Here is a 15,345-nt window from a genome sequence, read left to right on the forward strand (position 1 = left end):
GTTTATAAGACTTAAAAAGTACATAAACACTAGCAATGAAGTCATTTCTTCCAAGTGCAGAAGACCATATACCATGTTCCCCTTGTTCTCTGTGTGGCTGGACTGTGGCATCCGTGGCTCTGTGAGTGTCTGTGATGGAAGGGGTTAAAGTCTGCGGGATAGAAGCGTGAGGCCATTTGCCATTAACAGCTGACCTAATTAACAGAAAGAATTGAGAGGTTTGTCTTTTTTGGAAAACACTAAGGCTCGTCCAAGTAACCAGCAGTGTGACTTGACCACACTGCTCACTGGTGGGGGTTTGGACGGCCACCCTGTCCGTCTGCTGGCTGCGTCCACAACTGTGGGATCTCTCTCCAGGCAGCTCACCACGGCTTATGTCATCTTCGCTCAGCCGGCCCAACGCTTTTTCCATCTGCTAAAATATGGAGCACGGCTGCTGCTTTTTACCCTTTCTCCAGAGAGAGAGAGAGAAGGCAGATGAGTTTGTTGCTTTTCATTTAAAAATCATACGTTAATTGGCATTTTTAAAAACTGTTCAGCTAGGCATGTTTAGTGTAATCGGTCAGCACTGAATTTCTTAAAAGGCAAAAATGGGTGCAGAGCAGAGACTTTACACCAGTGTGTTAGAAGCTTGATAGATGTTTCCATAATGAAATGGTGCTCCAACCAGGACCTCTTTTCATCAGGGGTGACCTAAAAAGTATCGTTTGCAATGTTACGTCATGTACTGACGAGGATGATTAATTTAGTTAACATGGTGATTCCTCCCGCATACACAAAGGACTGGTGTACATGCATAATTATTAAACCTAAATGTCCTCTTCCCCTTCTGAGTTTTTACTGAGATATTTTCTAATGAGGTTGGGAGTTTAGACAGTGATCAGATCATTGCCTTGTGTTTTGCACATCTGGGGGGAATAGTGGAGGCTGATGTATTCCTAAATTAAAGGTACTCCTGCTAAAACCATTTCTCGGTTGCCTTTAGAGCATGCTAAAAAAAAAAATCCAGGAGAATCTCCCTTAAAGGTGTACTGTTTTTTATGTGTTTTTCCTTTTGCCATTCTTGAGGTTTGTTTAAAATAAAATGACATCTTTTATTACTATTTTAAAGGTCTCTGGGGAACACGACTCATGGCGGAAAGCGGCGCTGACCGAGAGAAATACCTTAAAAGTGTTTTACGGGAACTGGTCACATATCTCCTTTTTCTCATAGTTTTGTGCATCTGTAAGTAGAACATTTTCTTCCACTAGAGGAAAAGTTTTGAAAGTATTTGACCTGTCAAAATCATGATCAAGAGGAATTGTAGATGCACCAGTAACGGTTAATTCAGAAGTTCTCTTCTCTGTTGTCAATTCCAATTTGCAATTTGGTAAAGCTCTCCTTTCTCATCCGGTAAACGTTGATCAAGATTCGGCATTATTTGATTGGCCAGTTCGTTGTCAGTTGTGACCATTTTCACTATGAGATGTACAGGGCGACCTGCCAGACACCAAGTAACCAAGTAAAAGGATTTTTGTATTAGATTCTTAACAATACTTACAGCATCACTGTTATTACATCAATTAATGTAAAGTGTACACAGGAATTATTTTCCAAGTTTAACTTTCAGAAAATACAAATAATGTCACCTCATATTGCTTTTATGTCTATTTGTATTTAAAAGTCCCCTTTTTTTAGAATCACATGTGTTATGTGGATGCCTTCATTCTAACTAATCATTTCTTCCAAATCTTCAATAATCGTAGATTTTTACTCTTTAGGAAACTTACTGCAGACTCAGACTCATCTCGTTCTGTTTTCTTTTTCCTTTCTTCTTTCAATACATCCCTGCATTGTCTGGGAGGGGAGGGATGCCTTAGCCAGAAACAAGTCTTAGAAACCGTTTGCCTCAAAGTCCAGAAGGTCACGGGCAATGGACTTATCCTCTGCATCAAAGGATATTATTGGTTGATGGAGTTCTGTCATGTCCTCTCTAAAGCCCTTTATGAGAACAGACAGGAAGCAGATTTATGACCACCAGGACCTCTTAGCATCATATTCTTCAGGGCAAGGACTTTGTTCTTACAGTGTACACTTAGAAATGCTTAAAAACCAACATCAGCCTTGGAAAGAGTTCCCTTCCTTGTAAATGGAGAGAGTCATGATTTAATCAGTACTTTAATAATGCCATTCTTATTACATTAAATTTGACCACCTTGAATTTAATTGACTAAGTGCTAAAAGCTTCCTTTAAAAATGTTTTTCATTTACTAGATTTATAAGAAGATGTGTAAGTTGAACATAAAAGATTAAGGAAACTTTTAATTTAATTTAAACTTAATTAAAATTTAATTTTAATTTAAACTTTTGATATTTGTAATTTTAAGAAATTGAATATTGATTTATTTAATATCCCCACACTGGTTTTTACTAATACTAGTAAGCTCTTAATGAGTCTCAAACAGGGCATGACTTCTTCTCACATTTTCTGAGAATTTGACTATCCAAGTGGGAACTTAAGAAAAAGAAAAAAAAAAAAGTTATTTAAGCTAAGAAGTATATATGTACAAACAACATTCGTTTTCTTGCTTTTTTCTTCCTGATTTTCTGAACTTTTCTGTTGTTTGTTTAGGAAGGAATCTCTCTCATTACTTTTAAAAGCATGTTATCTAAGAAATGCTGAAAACCTAGTAATGATCTATTCAGTACATTAAAAGTTATTAAGCAAGAGATGTGATTTTTTTAACTTTTATGTTCTAAGCTGTTAGAACTTAGAGGAAATGCTGAAGTGAGGTTTGCCTCCAGTGTAGAAATGGTGCTTAAATATTAAACTTCAGTGGCCTTTAATTTTAACAGGTAGATTAGAATCATTATTATTACTAATTTTTTTCGAGCATGACACATACATTCATACATAGATTTTATGCAAAATATAGGTACTCCTTTAAGTCTAAAATTTCAGTGTTCCCCAAAATTGCCTGAACATCAGAATCACCAAGAGAATTTTTTTTATAATTATAGTTTGCCTGGATCTACTAAATCAAAGCCTTCCACATATGGCCCAGACAAGTGAATTTTCAGATGCACTGACAAGGTTTGGGAACTAGGCCAGATAAATAAACTGAATAGCTAGAGTTTTAGGAAACAAGCTTGTCGTATAACTAACTAGTGTTTTCTTGTTTATTTTAGAATTTTTATCCTTTTTGTTCTTTTTCACACTAATCACATTTTCTCTTCTTATATCAGCTACATTTTTTACATAGGCAAAGTTTTTTTTTCAAAATATTATAGAATCTCTGGGTAAGAAGGAACTTGGCAGTCATGGATCAAACCTCCACTGAATGCTAAAATTCCCCCCTGCAACATCCTTCCCAAAAGGTCACTCATCCTGCCTCCAGTTGAGCAAGAGTTCCAGGTTAAGGGACTGACTCCTTTGAAATAGTTCATTTTATTTTTCTATGGCTGTGTCAGAAAGTTCTTCCTTATGCAAAACCAAAGTCTGTCCTCATCTAACTTCCTCTCTTAGTTCTATTCTCTAAGCCAGCCTAATACCAGGGACCTTTCCCATGTCTCTCCTCCAGTTTACCCCGTCAGAAGTTTGGAGACAGACGTTCAGTCTCCTCCAAGACTTCTCTAGGTTAAACTTTCCAGTTCCCTTAGCTGTTGATCATGTGATCGGAGACATGCCTTTGAACAGCCCACCTGATAGAAACTCCCTCCAGTTTATCAGAGTCCCCCCCCTTTTTTTTAAAGGGGATGCATTTATTGTCAGTGTTCCAAATGTACCCCCCAAAATGAGAAAATAACGCCAACTCAATTCCCCTCACCTCCACAACATTCTCCCCAACACAAATAATTTTTCCCAAAACCACAAACATAAACTGGTTCTGATATTCTTATAAACAGTGCACCTAAGCTGCGTCTTTATTCCCATCTTGCCCCCAGGTTCTTCATGACCGTTTTTGTTTGTTTGTTTGTTTTGTTTCGTTTTTTAGATTCCATATATATGTGTTAACATACAGTATTTGTTTTTCTCTTTCTGACTTACTTCACTCTGTATGACAGTCTCTGGGTCCATCCACCTCACTGCAAATAACTCAATTTTGTTTCCTTTTATGGCTGAGTAATATTCCATTGTATATATGGGCCACCTCTTCGTTATCCATTCATCTGTTGACGGACACCTAGGTTGCTTCCATGTCCTGCCTATTGCAAATAGAGCTGCAATGAACATTGTGGTACACGACTTTTTTTGAATTATGGTTTTCTCAGGGTACATGCCCAGTAGTGGGATTGCTGGGTCGTACGGTAGTTCTATTTTTAGTTTTTTAGGAACCTCCATACTGTTCTCCATAGTGGTTGTATCAATTTACATTCCCACCAACAGTGCAAGAGGGTTCCCTTTTCTCCACACCCTCTCCAGCATTTATTGTTTGCGGATTTTTTGATGATGGCCATTCTGACTGGTGTGAGATGATATGTCATTGTAATTTTGTTTTGCATTTCTCTAATGATTAATGATGTTGAGCATTCTTTCATGTGTTTGTTGGCAATCTGTATATCTTCTTTGGGGAAATGTCTGTTTAGGTCTTCTGCCCATTTTTGGATTGGGTTGTTTATTTTTTTACTGTTGAGCTGCATGAGCTGCTTGTAAATTTTGGAGATTAATCTTTGTCAGTTGCTTCATTAGCAAATATTTTCTCCCATTCTGAGAGTTGTCTTTTTGTCTTGTTTATGTTTTCCTTTGCTGTGCAAAAGCTTTTAAGTTTCATTAGGTTCCATTTGTTTATTTTTGTTTTTATTTCCATTTCTCTAGGAGGTGGGTCAAAAAGGATCTTGCTGTGATTTATGTTATATAGTGTTCTGCCTATGTTTTCCTCTAAGAGTTTTATAGTGTCTGGCCTTACATTTAGGTCTTTAATCCATTTTGAGTTTATTTTTGTGTATTGTGTTAGGGAGTGTTCTCATTTCATTCTTTGACATGTAGCTGTCCAGTTTTCCCAGCACCACTTACTGAAGAGGCTGTCTGTTCTCCATTGTATATTCTTGCCTCCTTTATCAAAGATAAGGTGACCATATGTACATGGGTTTTTCTCTGGGCTTTCTATCCTGTTCCATTGATCTGTATTTCTGTTTTTGTGCCAGTACCATACTGTCTTGATTACTGTAGCTTTGTAGTATAGTCTGAAGTCAGGGAGCCTGATTCCTCCAGCTCCATTTTTCTTTCTCAAGGTTGCTTTGGCTATTCGGGGTCTTTTGTGTATCCGAGTCCCTTTGAATGTACAGCAGGAGCCTCATCATGAAAGAGTGGAGCAGTGGGGCCGTGAGCATCCTCATCCAGATACTACACTGTGGTCCATGCATTCTACCATTGCCTGACCCTTCATATACATCATTCCTTAGTCTCTTCACCAAAAGCTTATAAAGCACTGTGTTCCCCAGCTAATATTTGAGGACATTTTCCTGGAACATAATGCAGGCCTTCCCTTTCAGCTCTATTCAATTTCACCTCATGGTGATCTGCTCATCATTTCAATCTAGTGAAATTATCTTGCATCTAGATTCATCCACCTCATATATCAGCTATCCCTCTCAGCTTCATAGCATCAGCAGAGTTGATACCATCCAAGTCCTTATCCTAGTAAATCAATAAATCAAAAAGGATTGATCTAAGAACATCAGTCCATTTAGTCAAAGGTCTTTGGGTGGAGTTTACTGAATTATATTATCATCTAGCTCAGACTATTCGTGAAATAGTGTAAGAAGGATTTTTTTCAAATGCCTGTCTGAATAACTCCACTGTTCTTCTGACCTATTAGCTAATCTATCAGCTGCTGACTAAATTAAAAAGGATAAGCGGGCATGATTTACTTCTAGGAAAGCCTTGCTGGCTCCTAGTGATTGAGTCCTTTCCCCATTGTTCAAAAACCATCTTTTTAATTACCAGTTTTAAAATCTTCTCAGCAATGTCAACATCAAATGACTTTGATGTTTGATCAAATGAGTTTGATAATATCAAACTCATTGCTTTGTGGGTAAATGAGATAAATACTTATCCCTGTGCCTTGGATATTAGAAACACTTTATATGAAGTAGATAGGGTTCTGGAAGGCAGCCTGACATAGTAGGAAAAGTACGGATTTTTTGGCATCACAGAGATCTGAGTTCAAATCCCAGTTCTATCACTTACAGACTAGGTCAACTCAAGCAAGTTAGTTAACCATTCTGAGCCTTTGTCTTCTCCTCTGTAAAATACTTATTTTGAAAGATTCTGTGGGGATTAGGAATAATAACATGAAAAGATCCTAGGATGCTGTCTGTCATCTAATAGCAATAAGAGCAAATTTGTCCCAAAGATCGTAGACAGTGTCTGAATGCTCTCATCAGTAGGTTCTAAGAACTATAGGTTCAAATTGTTTGGACATTCATTTGGAGCAGCTAAGTGCCCATCAAGAGCTTATTTTCTGGACTTCCCTGGTAGCACAGCGGTTAAGAATCCGCCTGCCAATGCAAGGGACACGGGTTCGCGCCCTGGTCCGGGAAGATCCCACATGCTGCGGAGCAACTAAGCCCGTGTGCCACAACTACTGAGCCGGCGAGCCACAACTATTGAAGCAGGTGTGCCTAGAGCCTGTGCTCCGCAAGCAGAGAAGCCACCGTAATGAGAAGCCCGCGCACCTCAATGAAGAGTAGCCCCTGCTCGCCACAGCTAGAGAAAGCCCATGCATAGCAACGAAGACCCAAAGCAGCCAAAAATAAAAATAAATAGTTTTTTTTTAAAAAAAGCTTATTTTCCATCTTATCAGTGTTGGTTCTAGTCCCTGTGGCCTTAAAATCAGTCTACTTAACCAAGAGGACAGGAATACCATGGAAACTAAGTAATCCCACTTTCCCTGTAATTTAGAATTTATTCTTACTTAAAACCTAAGGTTGCTATGAATTTATCTTTAAAGTACTTACTTATATATGGGTTACTGCTATAAATAGTAATGGTATTTCTTTGTGTGAGTTAGATGCTGAAGTTAAAGAAAGGAATAAATCGTATTATAGTAGATCTTTGTGAAAGACAAAGGAAAGTCTTCGGTGAATCTATGATAAAAATATAGTTGCCACTTCTTTTTTTCTGCTCTCTCTACTCATTCTATAAAATTGCTCAGCTCTTCTATGCCTACACATAATAATAGAAATCACACACAAAAAGTTGAGTCAACATCATAGAAATGTAATATTTCTATGTGTCAAAGAAATTAAAAGGCAGAAGACAATTGTAAAGCATACTTACAAGAAATACGACAAAAAATTAATATTTTAACACATTTGGAACCCACAAATCACTGAGAAAAACACTAAGACTTCAGTAAATATTTTACAGAATAGAAGGTTTAACACATTTCACAGAGTAGAAAATACTATCGATTAGTGTGGGAAAGTCTTTAACCTTAAACTCACTCGTATGGAAAGAAGTTATGAAAATGGAGAAAGAAACAACATAATCATAATGCAGCATGGTATGTCCTAGGACAGGAAGTGCTCTTTTAAGAAGAAACCTATGAATCTCCATTTCTTTATCTCTGGAAGGAGACTTTGCCTTGTAATCTAAAAGGAGAAATGAATAGTATCAAATCCACACTTTGTACACCTTAAACTGACACCATGTTGTATGTCAATCATATGTCAATAAAAAAGAAATTAATATTTTATTTTACCTTTAAAAATCTTGCAAGGATGATAGCATAGAGATAGTTTTCTTAATTTGTAAGGGAATCCATGCAGGTTTATTGTTGATAACCAGGTCGGTGAAGTCAAAGGCAGTGGGTTAATCATCACACTGGGGGAGCTAATTCCTTTCCTGGTGACAAACACTCATCTCCCCACAGAGCTTCCCACACAGACATGTGCAGTCTGAAGTTCACAGGCCACAGTCCATGGGAAGTAACTGCTAAAGACCAACTATGGCTGGAAAGCTCTCTGTCCTTTTCAGTACTGGACAAAAAGTACAATAACAAGAAATGTATATTCATATATAAATACTACTTTAAGCATGGCCTTTACTCCACGTGCACAGCTTTCTCTTTATTTCTTCGTGGTAACTTCTATGTAAATATTACATGCTCTTCTCTCTTGTTTTTTTTTAAAAAAATTACACTACTTAATACAGGCAGGCATTCACAAAAGCACTTGGTGTTGACACCCTCTATCCCTCAAAGATTTCCATCACAACTTGTTACTTACCTTTGAATTTTAATCAAAACTGCATTAAAATGTTTGGGAGTGTTAATAACTTTAGTTCACCTCTCTGGTTTATTCTGCAGCCTCACTCAGCCTCCTGAAAGGCCCTCACCCAGGCCACCAGGGACATCTCAATTGCCAAATTTTATGGGCTCCTTTTAGCCTTTCTCTCCTTTGGTCCCGAATGAGCCATTTGGCATGCTACAAACTTCCCTCTTTGGCTCTGGCACTCCCTCTCTTCCTGTATTCCTCCTTTACTCTCTGCACTTTCTTCATTTTTTTTTCTTTCTGACGTGTGTTTAGACAGAGGATTCTCTGTGACTGGGTCTTCGGCTTTCTCTTCAAGGGATCCTTCCTGCGGCTTCAGCTGGTCCTGTACGCTGGCGCTGCCAGGTTCCCCTGGACCTCTCACGGACCACAGATCTTGTGCCAGCTTTTCCTGGACCTCTCCACCAGTGCATCTCAGGGGCTTCCTTCACACCCCTCAACCTGGACTCATCCTGTCCACCCAAACACGCTTTGCTCACGTCCTCCGCCTGGGTCACTAGTAACATCACCCCCATGAGCGCCTCTCCCCAAACCTGGGCATCCTCCTAGGTGCTTTCTCTCACTCTTCTCGTGGGATCTTTCCACGAACTTCTTCTTCTGTAGTGCCTCGCAAATCTGTCTTCTTTCGTCGATTGCTGTTGTCGCTCTTCTTAACCTTTATTATCTCTCTCCTGGATTGTTCACTTATCGATGCAATGGACTGTTTCGTAATTTAATTAAGAACATATATAGCCCTGGCCTTAGATGTGGTCAGTGGTGAGAAAGCAGACAGCTGGGGAAGAGGATTCCTCGACAGAGAAGGCCTCTCTGAGGCCTGAGGCAAGAATGGGAGGCAGTCTGTTGAAGAGGGGACTGTGTGAGTGGATGTTCTGAGGCGGGAAAGAGCTCGGAACATTCCAGAAGCTGAGTGCAGATAGTGATTGGAGAGAGTGCTATCAGGTAAGGTCAGGGGTCAGACCCTACAGGTCCGGTAGGCTTTGGTAGGGGGAAGCCAGGGTATTAAGTAGGGGCTGGTAAGGTTTATTTAAATTTTAAGACGATGGCCCTGAGTGCCATCAGAGCACAGACTGGATAGGACCCAATGTCTGGACTTTAGGGCTCCCAGGCACTGGCTCCGGACTGCTGTCTCCGAAACCAGATTCAATCAGGTCACTCTTTTCATCGAACAAGCTGTAATCGCCTCACCTTCGAGAGAGAGTTTGAAACCTTTACGTGACAGACTAGTCTTTCGCTGTGTGATCTTTGCTTCCTTCTTCCGACCTGTGAGTATCTGGTACTTCAACCACACGGAACTACTTAACGAGACTCAGAGAGGCCTTGGACCCTGCTGTCCCTTTCCTGTCAGTCTGTCTCGTTCCTCCTCATCCTTGAAGGTCAGCTCAAGGCCAGATCTACGGAGAGGCCTTTACCAGCCCCGCGCCGTAGCGCGTGCCCCCCACGCTGCATCGGCAGACGCGTTCCCGCGCTTGTGTCCCTCAGGGCACGGGCAGGGGAGGGGGGCAGCACGTCTCAGAGGCGGCACAGAGACGTTCTCCCCACATGTCGGCGACTTGGCCCATTTTCACTGTCTCTCGTGTTCACTCGTGCTTCTTTTCGTTCACAGACAGAACTTTTCCGAGTATGACAACTGAAACAATGCAAGCCGCAACTTTCTTTGGTTTCTGAAGAGCACTGTGCCTTGATGGAGCACGTGTTAGTCCGTAGAATCCCTTCGGATGTCTGTTCCTATTTTATCTCCCCCGTGTCCCTGTGAGGTTACCGTACAGCCCAGAGCTCGCAGAGCCGTCAGGGTTCCTGTGCGGCGTGATGACGTCACTCTGTGACGGGTGACCTAGAATACTGGGACCAAGGCACCTTGGTCCTACTGTCTTTACATCTGGTGTATTTATGTTTGTGCTGCAGTTTTGATATCCTCTTCGGCTGGCCCAAGAGTTACTAACAGAAAAAAAAAAAATTTAATTTCTAGATGGTTCAGTTTTATCTATCTTTGTTCATCCTTTTAAAATAATTTTCTGCATTTGTGGTTTAAAAACTACGGTTAGTTTGGGGGGCTTTTTTGGGAGGGGGTTGTTTGTTTTGGAGGGTTTTGTTTGCTTTGTTTTTTTGGCTTTGAACAGCAAAAATTTATTCTCTCCGTGCTGGAGGACAGAAGTCTGAAATCAAGGTGCCTGCAGGGCCGAGCTCCCTCCGAGATAGGTAGGGCACCCTTCCTTTTGCCTCTTCCTCACTTGTGGTAGTTTACCTGCAATCTTTGGTATCCTTGGCCTGTAGCGGTATCATTCCAATCCTGCATCTTCACTGGGCATTCTCCCTGTGTCCCTCTTTCTTCACATGGCCGTCTCCTTATAAGGACACCTGCCTGGTTGATTTTTAATTTTACGGATTTACTGGTGTTGTCTTTGTGTCCCAGAATATGATTAATTTTCTTACCTCTTCCATGGATATTTGAAAAAGAATGTGAGTGATCTCTTTTGATACAGTATAAAGTTTGATATATATATAATACATTAAGTCGTATATTCTATTATAAAACCCCTAATACCCCAAGGTCATTTGTATCTTCTTTCTCTGTCAAAGACTGAGAGGTATAAATTTGTTTCTAACTGCTATTGTGGTTTTGGTAATTCTCCTTCTGTTACTAGAAGACGTTGCTCTATATATCTTGATATTGTTATTCAATACATAAAAGTTCGTTATAGTTATATCATTGTGTAAAGTATCATTTATCAATAAAAGATCATCTTTTTCTTTAACTCAGTACTCACCTTATAATCCCCTTTGTCAGATTATTGCAGTACCACTTAACACTTTTTGTATATCTAATATATATCTTCTCATTCCTTTATTTTTAACGTCATTTTGAATGGGTCTCATGAAAATTCTTAAGGGACATTTTAAAATTTTTTAACCAATATTTAAGACTTTGTCATCTAGTAAGTTTAAGCTCTGTACATTTCATGCTTTTGTCCAATTTCTGCCATCTTATTTTTTCTTCTCTTTTACACTTTCTTGTTATCTTTCATTTATCTTTTTCTTTTTGTTACACTGGAAATTTTTTCTTTGTTTTTTATTCCACTGATCTGGAGTTTATACAGTGCAGTCCCCTTTATATAGTTTTTAGTATTTAAGCCTACATTTTTTCAGCCATATTAAGAATAAAATGGTGTCTATAGCCTATTTTTAAATGAGACCATGTTTTAAGACAGCTTTAGTTAGTTTACATGCTGATTAGTTGGTGATGCTGTGATGTTTTTTATTCTGGCTTATTTCATAGAAAAATCGAATCTGAGAGTTAAGACAAGGACTAAATAGCAGAAAAAGATTATATGCACATAGGATATATGTGTCCTTTACCTTATATTTTTAAAATATTTTCCTCTCCTTTCCGATCCTCGTTTATGGTTATTTCATGATGTAACTTTTTTCTTTACAATTCAGTTCATTTAAAGAGTGTATGTTACCTTCCAAGTGGGCTTTTGCCCATCAGGAACTGAAAGGAGAAAAGATATAACAGTCTTAACATTTCTATTGCATTTAACAGTATGCAAAATCTGTGTTCACATACATTTCTCCCAGTGAACTACACAAAAGCCTTAGATGTTATTATTCCCATTTTCTAGATAAGGAAACTCAAGCTCAGAAAAATTAAATACTTGTCCAAGATCCCAAGATCCACAATTATGAACACAGAGGCGTTGGACTTAAGGGTGAAGGAAGTCTTAAACCCAGATCGTTCTGATTTCAAATCCCGGGGGCTCCTTTAGCTACAGCTTAGCTGGGCTCATGATGCCGCTGACCCCTGGAGTGTGTGGAGCTGTCACTTGAAGATATCCCTTGGACCAGCCCGCCGCCTGGCACAGGGAGGGGCGGAGTTAACGTTAGCTGATGAAGGTGTTAGACTCATCATCCCCTTCCACGCTAGGTGGCAGTGTTTCTCCGGATGTCCAGCAGGTGACACTGCATAGCCAAGAGGATGTATCCCTTCCCTTTCAGCGCAGCTATTAAATTCCATACAGGTCCTGAGAATTTCAAAAGCAACCAATATTAAAAGTACAGGACAATAAAGGGGATGCATTTTAAAATCAGTGGCTAAAATACATACATATTGCATATTTATAAATCAAAAAATTTAAATAATTTGTCATAATTCTTTTTCAACAACCAGAAAAACCCCACAGGTAAAAAAATTTAAGAGTGATCTACGTTAACCAGCCAATCCAAAGAAAATTCTAATTTCAAATTAATTCCAAAAATCAATATAATAATCATTTAGTCGGCTTTGGGGAGCCTTCACGACTCCTCTTTAGCATGGTATCAGCTTTGGATCTGAAGAAGGCCTTTGCAGAACACCTCGTACCTTGTCCACCCCTCTGTGCGAGCTGGTAGGCAGTGCTCCCCCTGGGGACACCGCGAGCTCCTCTTCTTGAGGACAGAGGTCACATCTTGCTCATCTTCTTGTCCAACACCTTGTCCCATCAATGGATTAAAAGTCCAAACCCTGAACTCCAGTCCAACGCAGTTTTAAGAGGTGCCGGGTCACATAACACTGGAAGAGGAGTGTTCTTGTCCTAATTGGTGGGTCATAGGATGACAGGTGAGGGAACCTAACTGTGAGGACTGAAAGAGGGCCCTTCCCCTCTAGATGCGGCACACGAGCCGTGTGGCTGTGTGTGTATCGCTTCACTGACGGACTGCCCGGGATGGACTCGCAGACGCACTTCTGTTTGGATCACTATTATCCACTGCTCTCTTTGAATCTTAATTCTCTATGATGCTTGGGAAGGGAAGGGGACTAGGTGAAGGAAAGATGTGATCCCCAAATCACTTAACATGAGGCGTTAAAATGCAGTTTATGCTTCCTGAAGACTATTACAGAATCAGCTGAGTATTCATTGCTTGCTGGGTGTTGAGAACTGTAGTCAAAAGACCTATAAAACCTCTGTGGTCAAAAGAAGCATAAAAGGAAGTATTTCCTTCCTCTTGAAGTGTTTTGTCATCTAATTGTAGGTATCAACGCGTGTGATACCTGCAGTCGTCAGAGTTCAGCATAAGACAGCACTCGTTAAAGTGCTGAAATTGTTAACAGATATGTTGTAGCCATCTGGTTAGGGAGGAAGAACCGCCATTATTGGACATTTAAGTGTCAACCACTGTATTGGATAATTTTTAATTTGTTTTTTTTAAAGAAATGCTGTTCTGCCTCTTCTTTCCCTTTATTTATTTATTTTTAATTTTGGCTCTGCTGGGTCTTTGTTGCGGTGTGTGGGCTCTGCTTTGCGGCACGCGGGCTCTGTAGTTGTGGCGCACAGGTTCCGGAGCACGCGGGCTCAGTAGTTGCAGCGTGTGGGCTTCGTTGCCCCGCGGCATGTGGGATCTTAGTTCCCCGACCAGGGTTCGAACCTGCATCCCCTGAGTTGGAAGGCGGATTCTTAACCACTGGAACCACCAGGGACGTCCCATTTAGTTTTTTTTTTTTTTTTTTTTTTAAGCATGAAAAACTCCCATGAGATAGCTAATTATTCCTTACAGAAGAGGCAACTAAAGCTTAGAAAGTCTGAGCAACTTGTACTGCTCATACAGCAAGTAAGAGGCATGACCCGGACTCAAAGCCTGACCTCCTGTGACCTGCTGAGCCAGTACATGACCTCCCCACCTTTCTCCAGGACCGTTCAGCATGGGCTGGTGAGGTCAGCACGTCGTCACGTCAGGGGTGTGGCTTGAGTCCAGGGCGTGCCGCGCAAGCGCTGATAGGCGGCGGGGAGGCAGATGCGTCTGTTAGCCCGCATCCCGGAAGGACAGAGATGGGAGGCTCACGGCGGCAATCCTGGGGGTTCAACGAAAGGACCGTTACGGAGGTGTGGCGGCAGGGGTATAGGAGCCAACGAGGGGACATGAGGCTCTTGGGGAAGGTTCCCACCTCCGGGCCTGGAGGGACAAGGGCAGGGAGCGGCGTGGTGTGAACCCCGTGTGGCTGGGGGAGAAGAGATGCCCGCAGCAGCGGTGGCCACCGTTAGAGGGTCCCCAGCAGACCGCACCCAGGCAGTGAGGGAGTGGGAGGGGGGAGAACAAACCCAGCTCGCTCTCTCGCTCTCCTCGGCCCCCAGATCTCCTGTTTGGCCTCCTGTTGGCTGAATGCTCCGGAAACCGGAAGGCAGGGGCGTCCAGTCGGTCTGCAGGGGTCAGCCTCCAGGTGCAGAGCAGGGCAGACGGGAATGGGGAGTTGATGTGGGGGCAAAACGAGAGGGGGCTGCGCACGCCGTCGTAGGGAGGGACGGCAGCGGACGCACAGCCGGAGGACGTGGAGCCCGGCGAGGCGTCTGCAGAGGCTGCTCTGGGAGGTGGTGGGAGGTGGAGGCCAAGGGCGTCTTGGAGGCCCCCAGTGTCAGGGAGGGCGCGCCCGGCCTTAATCCGGTGCTTGGTGGTAAGCCAGTTTTGTTTCATGTAAGCCAGTGTTAGCTCATTTCTTGTATAAGCCAGAGAGCTGGGGAGGGGTCCTGGAACAGCGCTGCCGGGGAGGGAGGCGGGAGGGCTACCTGCCCGTCCGCCGGGTCCCTGGCAGAGTTCATGTGGCTCTTTCTGTCTTCCAGTGACCTATGGGATGATGAGCTCCAGCGTGTACTACTATACCCGGATCATGTCCCAGCTCTTCCTGGACACCCCGGTGTCCAAAACGGAGAAAACTAACTTCAAAACTCTTTCTTCAATGGAAGACTTCTGGAAGGTATTTGCAAATGACCTCTTGTTATTGAAAATTGTTCGTTTGGCTTCACAAATTCGGTTCAGGCCCACAGGGGCAGAATTGGATTGTGTTGTCTTGCTTCGTTTTTTGTTTTGGTCTCTTTGCTGGTGTTGGAATGCACCCCAGAACAGTGCCTGATACGAGGCAGGCATATTCTTTTAAAGATGTCTAATGTAAAATTCAACCCAGCCCTCCCCAAATTGTCACAGATTCCAACATTAGTGTTAGAGGATAAGCAATGAGGGATACCATAGGAAAAATATTAAACTGATCTGGAAGATGTGTTCAGAATCTAAGAAAATGGGGAAGGAAATTGGAAAGGAAATGATTACTTCCTTCTGGGGAAATA

General features: G+C 41.7%; 1 protein-coding gene across 3 annotated transcripts in view; it reads left to right on the forward strand.

Annotated features, from left to right (window-relative positions):
- PKD2 (polycystin 2, transient receptor potential cation channel) overlaps nucleotides 1–15,345 on the forward strand; it is a 54,362-nt gene that overhangs the window by 6,720 nt on the left and 32,297 nt on the right. For 2 of the 3 annotated variants that reach the window (XM_059066841.2, XM_067035474.1), the window contains exons 2-3: nucleotides 1,112–1,225; nucleotides 14,845–14,978. In XM_059066841.2, the coding sequence (XP_058922824.1) occupies nucleotides 1,112–1,225; nucleotides 14,845–14,978 (248 nt within the window). The remainder of the gene's footprint in view (nucleotides 1–1,111; nucleotides 1,226–14,844; nucleotides 14,979–15,345) is intronic. The other variant, XM_067035473.1, reaches the window with a different exon arrangement.

Source organism: Kogia breviceps, chromosome 6 (assembly GCF_026419965.1).
Source record: "Kogia breviceps isolate mKogBre1 chromosome 6, mKogBre1 haplotype 1, whole genome shotgun sequence".
NCBI classification, from domain to species: Eukaryota; Metazoa; Chordata; class Mammalia; order Artiodactyla; family Physeteridae; genus Kogia; species Kogia breviceps.